General features: G+C 49.4%; 1 protein-coding gene across 4 annotated transcripts; it reads left to right on the top strand.

The window, feature by feature from the left end:
• The first annotated feature begins 2,848 nt into the window (after positions 1-2,848).
• Positions 2,849-10,628, top strand: PAQR3 (progestin and adipoQ receptor family member 3). 4 transcript variants are annotated; one of them, XM_075150461.1, is made up of 7 exons: positions 2,849-3,099; positions 3,181-3,343; positions 4,540-4,695; positions 5,509-5,643; positions 7,132-7,222; positions 7,545-7,693; positions 8,162-10,628. In XM_075150461.1, the coding sequence occupies exons 1-6, from the start codon at positions 2,915-2,917 to the stop codon at positions 7,685-7,687; spliced, it is 873 nt and encodes a 290-aa protein (XP_075006562.1). In that variant the 5' UTR covers positions 2,849-2,914; the 3' UTR covers positions 7,688-7,693; positions 8,162-10,628. The 4 variants fall into 4 exon arrangements, with proteins under 4 accessions (XP_075006562.1, XP_075006563.1, XP_075006561.1 ...); XM_075150460.1 differs by having other exon boundaries at positions 2,851-3,099; positions 5,446-5,643; XM_075150462.1 differs by lacking the exon at positions 4,540-4,695 and having other exon boundaries at positions 5,446-5,643.
• Positions 10,629-11,593: the final 965 nt, after the last annotated feature.

Below are 11,593 nucleotides of genomic sequence, written 5' to 3'. Positions count from 1 at the left end.
TCAGCTCCAATTGCTTCTGACTGAGCTCTCTGAAGCACTTGGGATTTCATTTAGAATGCACAGGGCTTAGAAACAAAGTGTTTTTTCCAGGTATAATGTTCTCAGCGAGCTAACGATTCAATGAACAATTAAGACTAATTAAGGTTTTAACTTGGTAGCAACTTTCTAAGCAGTGTTTGGCTCGATGAAAGCGAGTCACCACTCGAGCCAACACTGAACCTCCTCATTTATCAGCAGGAGCTGGCAGGAACACGACTTCCCCAGCTCCGTTTCCCCGGACAGTCGGAGTTCGCTCACCTGAATTAACGTGGCAGCTATATTCTTATTCCTTTAAATGCATGTGTCTGCATAAACATATATTATGCCCCTCATTCTCCAAGTGAATAGTGCAAAGTGATGAGCCAGTGGGAAACTTGTCAGGAAAAAATATTGCCATCACGTAGATACCATTCTTGTTAGGTTGGTCCCACTAGTCTAGTTCAGAGATTTTAGCTTCCAAGTGCGCTAGGTTAACCAAAACAGGACAGTTCACTATTTTTAGCACAGCTGATACAGGTCAGCTGGAAATTGAACTGGTCTTCCACCACACAACAGAAACGTCGGCAGCCTTTTTTATTTCCGTTTTGAGCAAGCTACCAGATAACTCCTTTGTGGCCTCCTAAGATTTTGTTTCTGGGAAACCCCGTTATCTGTATTCTCAGTCCTCCTGTGACCCCGTTACGTGTGAGACTCGCCGAGCCATCTCCCGAGTATCGGCCAACTTAGCTTTCCCCAGCACCGCACCACTCCACAAGGTGTTTTATTGCGCCGTGCTTCCCCGTGTACCTAATGCGACTCTGCTGTCTGCAGAAGAGATATCCTGTGCTCCATCCTAAATGCAGCCAGCAGTACGATCCGGGTGTCTCCCCTCCTGGCAAAAGAACTACGTCTATGGATCTTCTTTCGGAACGCATTTTCTCTGTGTATCTTGTCCTAAATTATTCTTATTAATTTCAGTAATAGCAAGCTCAGGTGAAGGGAAAAAACAGAAACAAAGAAGCCATGGAAAGGAAGAGAGAAGCTAGGTAAAATAGGAACGAAGCATTCAGAGACATGCTTCAGATACATCCCGGAAGGGTGAGAACACGAGGAAGTTCCTTTGAACTAAGTCTGCTGAATTACTGCTGTGAACACGATTCCTCTGGGTAACTCTCCAAAGTCCTGCGGTACATTCAGGAGAAAAATATACCCAGCACGCAGAACAGGTACGAAGGAGGGAGAAGGCATGAGGAATACAGTCAGCAGGTCCGCAGGGGCAGGAGGAATACAGTTTTCAGAGCACGGATGTTAAGAAATCTCAGTGAATGATTAATTAGCAGAAATATTCAAGAGCTGCTGTTGACCAAAACCAATTTAATTTGGGTAACCAAATGGTCTAACATGGAAATTTGGGGGTGATGTAGCACAGCTGGGTACATTGCAATGTCTAGAATTTGAACACCTGGTCTTTACTGTCATTCTTCATTTCAAACACCCACCACCCTGCATCTTTTACTTCACAATACAAATCTCTGCCCTGGGTAAACCTTTCATACTTGTCACACTATCTCGGAAAAATGCTCTCACATTTTCTTTAAAGAGACAAAAGGCCTTCGAAGAATTCTACATGGCACATTACTGGAGGGGAGGGGCAGCTGAATGAGGATTACCATTCAGCACACTTGTTTTCAACTTTGAAAACAAGAGCCAGATGATACCTAGTGAATGACTTCTTTCTCCCTTTTTTTTTTAATTAGGAAAAAAAAAATTAAAAGCAACTGGCAAACAACCCAAAACTTTTCTTATTTAGGCAAAGCAAATCCTTCAGAAGTGTCTTTCTCACGACTAAGATGCTTTTTTTTTTTGGTACTTCATAGGGTACATAGAAAAAACCACAAAATGCTAATGATCAGTATCACAATTAACCAGAGATTGCTCTTGCAAGACGCAAGTACAATTCCCACAAACAGTGATCATCCTCAGCACTTTTTAACTTCACATGTCTGTTTCTGGCCTCTGTTTTAGGAAGGTTTGCATCGTTCAGGTCCACCTGAAAGAAATGGCTGATTTTCCCAAAGGAATACCTTTCTCCAAAAGTTTCTCAGAGACGTACAGCATGTCCTTTCCGACAAAATTCTCGGCCGTGACAGCCGCGTAACATTTTCCTGGATATCTTATGTTACAGGAGCTGTAACTGGAAGATGTCACACCCACGCCGACGGCTGCCAAGCAGTGCAGCCTTTTGCACCGCTTCCCCCCAGTTTGGGGCACTTACGGACACCCCCCCCACACCACGCAGCCACCTTTCACCCTACGTTGAAATCTCCGCTCTCTGAGACTGGTTTCCTTCGAAAGGCTTCCAGAAGCACCTCACCCCCCTCCGGCCGCCCAGCCCTTCCACCTGGATCGCTGCGGCCGGGGGCGGCGGGAGAGCCTCGCCGGCGGCGCTGCTGCCCGTGCAGGGCGGAACCCGGCGAAGAGCCGGGGGTCCCTCACAGCCCCGCCCGCCCCGGCGGAGGGGCTGCGCCCGGGCCGCCAACGGCCGCGCCTCACGGCCGCCCGCGCGCCCCTGCCCGCGCGGCGGGGAACAGCGCCCCCGCGCGGCCGCAGCCAGCGCCACGTGCTGCCGGCAGGGCGCGGGCGCAGGCGCGGCGGGAGGAGCCGCCGCGCTGTGACGCCATCGCCTCGCGACGCGGCCGCTCGCCCTCCCGCTTCGCCCAGCGCCCTCACGGCCGGTGCCCGGGCGGCGGCGGGCCGGGGCGGGCGGCGTGCGGGAGGCCCTCGCGGGCGATGCGGGCGATCCCCGCGGGCGGCGGCCCGTGAGGGCGGCGGCGGCGGCGGGGCGGTCCGATGCGGCGGCGGGGCGGCGGGGCGCTGAGGCGGCGCGGCGGGCAGGATGCACCAGAAGCTGCTGCGGAGCGCGCACTACATCGAGCTGGGGAGCTACCAGTACTGGCCCGTGCTGGTGCCCCGCGGCATCCGCCTCTACACCTACGAGCAGATCCCCGTCTTCCTGAAGGACAACCCCTACATCACCGACGGCTACCGGGCCTACCTGCCCTCCCGCCTCTGCCTCAAGAGGTGAGGGCGGCCCCCGCCGCACCGCCCCGGCCCCGGCGGGCCGAGCCCCGGCTCACCGCGCCCCGTTGCGTCTCCCCGCAGCCTCTTCATCCTCTCCAACGAGACCGTCAACATCTGGAGCCACCTGCTCGGCTTCGTCCTCTTCTTCACGCTGGGCATCTACGACCTGACGGCCGTCCTGCCGGCCGCCGGCGCCTCGCGGGAGGACTTCGTCATCTGCTCCGTCTGCCTCTTCTGCTTCCAGGTAGGGGCCGGCTCCCCGCCGGGGCGCGGCGGCCCGGGCGCGGGCTGGGGAGCCTGCTCAGGGCAGTGCCGCCTTTGGGAAGGAGAGCGTTAAAGCCTCGCTCGCAGGCCTGGAGCAAGTAGGACTGCAGGGCAAGAGGGGCTCGGGTCGGGCCGGGGAAACTCAGGCTGCGTTGCTTCTAAGGGTAACTGACAAGCTCGGTGGCTGAGTTGATTTTGACCTGTTTAAAATACGGAGTGGACCAGGGAGGACTGAGCATAGCTCACGGCCTAGGAGGGAGTCTGTGAAAAACCACTAAAATGTCCCAGGCCGTATTTCACAGCCTCAGCTGGGCGTGGGGGTTCAGTAGAGTCTGACGTGGCTCCCAGACAGCATCAGTCGCTGCTGGAGAGGGTCAGGGAAAATGAGCCACGGCCTGGCGCTGGTCTGGAATGGCAGTAGGGCGTGTATTCTAACTTCTTGTCTGTTCTCAACAGCAGAATTCAAGTGTGTCATAATTCGACCGCTGAAGCTCCTGTAAAGTATGCTGTCCTTAACAAAGCGTGAAGAGCCAAAGAGCGCTGTGTATATTCCCTGAAGAGTACAGGATGCCTTGGCATAGCTAGAAGCAGGGAAAACCCCCTTGCTGGCTTGGAAAGCAGTGCTGTTGTGCTCTTCCCTAATCCTGTTGAGGGTTGCAGAGAAACACAAAAACCATTTCTCAGGGAAACAATTTGATGCCAGCCTAGAAGCAAATAAGCGGCCTGTGCGTAGGAGTTTAATTTCTTGTGTGTTCCCTCACTAAAGCAACTTGGGTGCCGGGCAGTCAGGGCCGATTTGGGCTTTGGTTTCTGCTGGTGGTAGTTTGGCCAAGCAGAATTCATCGTCCCCCTGTACTCCTGCAGACACGGCCCCGCTGCCTTGCGTACCGGCTTTTCGCTCGGCCTCATGGTGTAGGCCGCAGTAGCCCGATTTTCTTCGCTGTGCAACTTGGGGTGATCCAGTATTGCAAAGTTTTCTGTTCCTTCTCCAATCTGCCAGAGAAGCCTCCATTAGTTTCTGTTGATTATTGGCAGGAATCATGATTGCCTACACCAAGTTGCACTGCAAAACACGTGACGGGTCAATCGCATGCGCTAAGCTTCAGAGTTTAAGCTTGCTGTACTCTCTGTTAATTTTTAAGGGATTAATGCATCCTTGTTTGAACATTTGTACAGGTCTGTATGCTTTGCTCAGTAGGATATCATCTTTTCTGTTGTCACCGCTCAGAGAAGACCAGCCGACGATGGATGGCGTTAGATTACGCGGGGATTTCCATTGGTATCCTGGGCTGCTATGTGTCAGGCGTGTTTTATGCATTTTATTGTAATAATGTAAGTTTGAAGCGCTCGTTCATGTAACCTTTAGTTCCTGGGGTCTCGTTGTTGTAGTTTCCAGTCCGTAGGAAGGGGGTTCGTTGCAGGGTGTCCAAATAGAACATTAGCCAGGAGACAGAGGTGGAAACTGAAACGAGTTCCTTCTGGCACCAGCAGAACTTAGCTTGCTGGAGTGATAGGCAAATTGAGGTTTTCCTTTCAAGTTGTCAACCGCAGAAACCTCAAGAAAATATTTAAATTTATAGGAAGGCAGGGTAAACTTTACAGGTCCTTCCTTCGTCAAACGCATGAGGCTGATTATGGGATGCGTCCCCATCACAAGTAACTCAAACGTCATTTCCCACTAGGTAACTTACACGAGGCAGAAACAAGCTTATTTTCTCTTCATCTCATAGAGAACAAGTAAAAATAGTTCCCTTCAAAGGCCTAGATGACATCCACGTCTGCAGCGGATGCAGCGATCGGGTAGTTGAACAAGTCTGCTTAGGCCCAGCTGTATGTAAAACGTTTTGGTGAAGGTGCTGCTTGGAATAAGTGATGTTCTACCAGGTGTGCCCGAGCAATAGAGACCCGTCCCCTCACTGTCCCTTGACTTGTATTTATCAAGCCCCATCGTTTGTGCTCGCAGCAGCGAAAGGAGAACTGGTATCTCATTACACATTTAGCAATGTAAACTTTCTACCCAGAGTTTACTTCCACACATGATGAGAGCACCCACAAACTTGCGTTTGTTTCTTTTTTTCTCAGTACTGGCGTCAGGTATATTTGATCACTGTGCTGGCAATGATCTTGGCAGTATTTTTTGCTCAGATTCATCCCAGTTACCTCACGCAACAGTGGCACAGGCTGCGCTCCATCATCTTTTGCTCAGTGTCTGGATATGGAATTATTCCCACCATCCACTGGGTTTGGCTCAACGGCGGTATTGGTGCATCTATTGTACAGGTAAAAAAAAAAAGAAGGAAATAAGATTCCCTTTTGCTTTTCACTTCCCATCTTCCTTCAGTCCTCGTACACTTCAGGAAATGAGGGGGAAGCAGCCGTGATGAAAATTTCTTGAAGCACAAAGTTTTTTCGGACGATACGATCCGAGTGCAAACACTTAGAAATTTATTGAGAAGCAGTAAACAGGTTGAGTAGATTAAATCTGCTTTACTGATTTAAAACCGCACCGTGAGAAGGAAGACTGGGTGCAAATGTGACCGAGCGTATCTGCCCGCGGGACAGAGCCGGCTGGGTAGGTGGGACGCGCCCTCGCTTGCCCCAGGGCGAGGGACAGGAGCGACGCGGTGAGTCGGCTGCGGAGTGGGAAGCAGCCTGTCAGGCTGCGCGAGCGCTCTGGGCTGTCCGCCTCCACAGCCCGAGAGGAGAGAGGGGAACCAGAAGACACTGACGGGATGATTATTTGCTTCCTCTTCTGTTCCCTGGGTTGGCAGCAAAAATCAGTATTTGCCTACTCAGCCCTCTGCCTCTTACGCAACCCTCATTTAACATCACTGTGAAGTTACTGAACTATTTTCCTGTTCTTGTTTTACCACTTAGAATTATGCTCTGAAAAACAAGCAGCACAGTACAGCTAAAGACAGTAAAGTATGCCCCAATATGAAAACCCCAGAAATCATTGCAGTTACCCAGCGACCTAGTCTTGCTGAAGAAAAGGTTGCCTTTTCATGGTAAGCAGTAACTGTGCTCGTTCTTAGACTGGCCCTGCTGGGGGACTGTCACCCGGAGTGATAGTTTAGGCCAGTCCAGAGCTGCTGTTGAATGCGGAAGAGCAACATTTATGAATACATGTAGTCTGTAGACAGGACGCTTAACGCTGGCCTTCTAAAAATCCGATAAACAATAGTTCTCCCCCCACTTCTTCCCTCATTTAGTTTCTCCCGGTGTAGCAGAACGGTGGGTATGGTACGCATTTTGTTTCCATACTTCAGAAAAACGCTCCACTTGTGGTAACAAAACTTGCCGTTAAGGAAAACAAAAAGCAACTCGTGAATGGGTTGCTTGATTATTTACCATCCAGCGCGTAGCAGTCCCGTGGCCTTGGGTTCTAGCGACTGCAGTCCCGACCGGTAAATGAAATTTTGCACTGAAGTCATCCTTCTCGCTTATCCTGGCCATTCTGCGTAAGCTCAGTGTATTGGAAGACGTCCTTTCACCGACAGATTTCACGTCTGCTGCAGGCTGCACGGAAACACTAAGTAGCTTCTGTATTGTAGCAGAGGGGTCGAGATAAAACAAGTCTCTTCCCATTCAGATTTTCCCAAACTTTGGCATTTGCTTCCCTGTTGGACTTTGTCCATAGATAACATAGGCAGTGAAGTAAGATTCAGTTTCGTCATGCCCTTTTCTTTTTTTATCTTTAGGGACTTTTTTTTTTTTTTTCTGTTTTTACCTTCTAACAGAATAGGAGAGCTTCCTTTTCTTTTGCAGGAGTTTGCTCCGCGTGTAGTTGTCATGTACTTCATCGCTGCTGTAGCTTTTCTCTTCTATATTTCCAAAGTTCCAGAAAGATACTTCCCAGGTAGGAAATTCTCTTCTGGGTGTTTTTTTCTGCAGTTAAGCTTCCTGCAGTGTCACAGTCCTTGCTGTGAGTCCTGAACTTCCTGTGAGAGAACAGGTTGACCATGTTCTACGTGAAGTGTTCTCATACGGAGTAAAATGTTGTGCCTATTTGCATGAAAAGAAGGCAGACAACTTCTGATCACGTTCGTTAAAGAACTTGCACTGCCTCCCAGCAAGCGGAGAATACGGTTGAGCTTTGGAGGAGACCGATTGCTCATTGCATTGCATGAGTTACTGCTGAATTCAACAACTTAACCACTTGCCCTTTTTCTTCCCCACAGGACAGCTGAACTACCTCGGCTCGAGTCACCAAGTATGGCATATCCTTGCAGTGGTGATGCTGTATTGGTGGCATCAGTCCACAGTGTACATCATGCAATATCGACACAGCAAGCCCTGTCCTGTGTATAGCACGGACTTGTGAGCGAAGGTACAGCAGTTTTCATACTCGTGGGAATAGGATATTCTAACGCCTACAGCGTTAACTAATCCCGGTTTTAACTTGTCACAAGTTTCAGTCAACCTCCCTAATTAGCTTCCCTAAAGAAAATGCTGATTGGTGTAATGCTCGCTCGTAAATATAAAAGTAGCGATCGTGATGCCAGGCGCTCTGCCCATCTGTACTGCTGGATTGCATGAGGCTCCACGAGACTGCAGCGCCCTTGAGCAGTTTCAGAACAGGCTGGGCAGAGCTCTGGCAGATCCCTTTCAGCTCTGTTTCACCATTTTAATAGCCTCAAGCAGTCAGTAGTGTTTGTTCCTAAGTCGCCTTTTCTTCAGGCTTTGGTCAGGTTGTCAGCCTACTAAACTCTGATCTGGATTTTTTGGAAATCAGGTAAGAGTTGATAATTTCATAGGCACAGTAAATGACTAAACTTGTTTCCCCACTGTATTTCAGAGGCACTGCGATGAAATTTCTGACTTTGAGGGTCTGGACCTTACCTAACGAGCTAAGCTATGAAGTTAAGCACTGAGGCAGTTCCTTTTCTGACTTCTGGACTGTTAGCCGCTTGCTGGGACAGTATATTATCAGGAGTTTTGAAAAAAAACAACAGCATTTTCTAGGATCTGACAATAATTTCCTGTTCTGCAATCAAGCACGTAACAGGTCGTCCTGGAGCGGGAGGAAAGGTGGGCTGTAAAACTCAGCATTCGGATCACAGCAGGACTTTCTTTGCTTGGTAAACACAAACAACAGAAGACATTACCCTTGCTGAGCTAACAGGCCCATATACCAGGTTGTCAGGTTTTATTCAAGGGCATAATTAAGAAACCGCCCCTGACAGCGTGCTTGTAGAACCGTGGTAACTGTGGGACCCGGTCTTGGATCTAAATCACAGCGGTACGCTGTGTTGCATCCTTCAGAGTCTTTGAATGACACGCTTACGCTTCAGCATCGGAACAGTAACGTATAAAATTGAATTCAGTGGACTCTTGTACTTTTCCGGACAAGCTCTTTTCCTTTTTCGGGAAGATAAGGTCACATGTCATCCACCATAGCTGTATCTTCGTTTCACATCTTAAAAATTGCCTCCCCCAATATGGGTAGTGCCATTACTTCAAGAAATTTCTCTAGATCCCTTCGGTAATTTGGAATTAGTATTCTAAAATATTTCAGGAGTAGCAGTAAGCCTCTGTGTTCATGTTCGTTACTATCTTGCAATCAGTAGAGTTGCTAAGAATTTTAAGTTACTTTCGTTTAGCAGGATGAAATAACACACCCCGAGTAGTGAACCTGCTGTGGATTCAAATCACTGAACTTTGGCCTTTTAATTGCGATGTATTGTACTGTACTTGCAGACTTTGTTACCGAAAATGACTGATCGCCATAAACTTTCCACAGTTAAGAGGTGGCCTTGGGTTTTAGAGTCTGTCTTGAAACGGTCTCTTACAAACTCTAACACGGGGGAGACACGAAATACGCCGGTTATGAGCAAGCCGTAGCTCAGCATGATTAAGCTCAGTGGGTGCCCCTTTTTCAAACAGGAGTGGAATTATTTGGATTTTGGGGTTAGAATAAACATTTTTAAGTGGCTGTTGTATAGCAGCTGTGCTTGTGTTTACAATTCAGTGGAGCAGTGGTAGCAAATGCTGCTGCTTCACACCATCCAGCGTTAGTCAGCGTCAGCCATGCGGAGATAACTCCGTGCGCCTCAGAGGCTGTTACGACTTAATCCCCAGTGGTTAAAGTTTGAGACCACAGCTGTTGAAGGACGCGATTGCACCGGCACGGCTAGACAGGAGGAGATACCCTCACTGTTTCTGCTTTGACTACAGGCAGAAAAGTTCTGTTCTGCGATTATAAACTCTCCTAGCTGAACTCGCTACAACTCCCCTTGTGACCTGCAGCGTGGCCTTCGACGCTGTCCCAGAATCTTCTCTCGTTTTTTTATGATCGTCTGCCAGCAGCCAGCTTAATACGCACTGGTAGAGGCCTTGTAAGGTTTCAAACCTGTTGTCTGACACCCGAGGCCGAGGAAGAAACAGCACTGCTGCGCAGCGGGCTAGGAAAGCCTTAGGCAACCACGTTAAGAGCTGCGTGACACACGAGAAGCCCTTAATGGACTATCGGCCTTGTCAGGGCTGTGCTATTGCCTCTTTCCTCTCGGGGAGGGTTCTCCCTTGACGGGATTTAGCACCCTCAGCGCGGGGGGAGGCTGGCTTCTCGCCGTGCCCTCCTCGGGGCAGGCGGGCTGCTGTTAGGTCCCCCCAAAGCTGCCTCCTCGCCGGGGCTAAACACGCCCCGCTCCCTCAGCCTTTCTCGTCAGCGGTGGGCCAAGGAGTACGGAATAGCGATGGAAACGTACTGTCGGGCATCTGAACGGATCGGGGATGGAGCAGACAGGATACTGCTTTCTCTACGGGGATGCTGGAGGGTAATGCTAACTGTCCGTTAAGTTCAGGGGGTGGTTTTTGGGTTTTTTTCAACTCCAGAAACAAGTAGTGGCAAGAACTGACTTTGCAATCAAGATTCAACTCCCAGACCTTTAAGCCTTTCAGTGTAAGCACTGATTTTTTAATTTTTCTTTTTTTTAAACTTGACAGCCAAGCAAGCTTCAAGTGCACTAATTACTACTACTGAAGCCTGACAAGGAACCTGCAAGTATAAAAGCTTGTTTCCAGTGTTACGTGAATGATAATATTTAAAGAATGTGTGTTTGTGTACTGAAAGCATACTGACTTGATAGTTTGCTAATGTATTTTTTTTATGTAAACTCTTAACTACTGTAGCAGTTTTCACTGGATAAGGAAACTGACGGCAAAGCTGCACATTTTTATTACCCTGACAAAATTTATCAAGCTGCATGATGGTCTTTCCTGTACATACTGAACCTGTAAATAAATTTCAGTTCATTGGCTGTTTACTGGGAGTAACACCATTCTTGCATCTGACATAGGGAACCGGCAGATGTGAACTGCTCAGCCACGCAACTTCTGTCACCTCCCCCGGGTTTTACACGTACAGGGAGACGGTCTGTTGGATTATCAAGGCACAGCACGGACAGGCAGGGCAGGTGTTCGAACTGCGTCCAGTATTGCGTGCCGTATATGCTACTAGCGTTTTTGGCGGAGCATCTCCAGATGCATCCGCTGATGAACTCAGCTTTGCAACCCACCCCCTTTAAGATGTAGATAGTTTCCAAGCAGGGCCTCGTTCGTATCTTAAGAGCTCCGGCCATTGCTGTTGCTGTGTCCTAATCAAAAGAAGGAAAGGTTCACCCTGACTCTGCTTCGGCTGAAACCACAGTACTCTTTCCCACCTCCACTTCGTAACCGTGCTTTTCCCCTAACAGAAGTAGTTCAACTGCATGCAAAAACCAGTGATGAGCAATCAAGTGCTACAGTTACGCTGCAAAAACAAACCAGAAAATTCCAGCCAGAACTTTTCGTAACTGCAGGGGCTGAAAACAAACCCACCCTCTATCAGGAATGGCACAGGCAGAAAAGCTCCGACCCTAGGAAGCTATCTACCTATGCAGGCAGCCTGCAGCGGGCAGCTGCACCAGCCAGCAGGGAGGACCCTGCGCCCTCCGTTGCCAGCACCCGTTCTCACCCGGTCCTGCAGCACAGGGCTAGCGCGCCCACAACAGTTATTACCAGTAACCCTCAGGACTGCCCCGAGCCCTCTGCCTCTCGCCCTCTGCCAAGCCTTTAAACCATGGGCAGCGTGCGGATTGAAAAGATCGCATTATCCATGAAAAACTAACTTGAAAGCAAGAATTTTACAGCCACGGTTGTTCATTTTCGCGTAAGCTGAAGCCTCCAGTTAAACTGCATTTGCTTGTAACAAAATTAGACTGAAATGGGCAATAGGCAGAAGACAGAACAG

The sequence above is a fragment of the Calonectris borealis genome, chromosome 4 (genome assembly GCF_964195595.1).
Source record: "Calonectris borealis chromosome 4, bCalBor7.hap1.2, whole genome shotgun sequence".
In the NCBI taxonomy this organism is placed as follows: Eukaryota; Metazoa; Chordata; class Aves; order Procellariiformes; family Procellariidae; genus Calonectris; species Calonectris borealis.
This window is presented reverse-complemented; position numbering and strand designations above follow the sequence as displayed.

Excerpts from the sequence above, each read along its gene's own strand:
- PAQR3 (XM_075150460.1), top strand. The coding sequence starts at position 2,915 with ATGCACCAGAAGCTGCTGCGGAGCGCGCACTACATCGAGCTGGGGAGC. Across the intron at positions 3,100-3,180 it reads TCCCGCCTCTGCCTCAAGAG|CCTCTTCATCCTCTCCAACG; the intron begins GTGAGGGCGGCC and ends GTCTCCCCGCAG. Across the intron at positions 5,644-7,131 it reads TTGGTGCATCTATTGTACAG|GAGTTTGCTCCGCGTGTAGT; the intron begins GTAAAAAAAAAA and ends TTTCTTTTGCAG.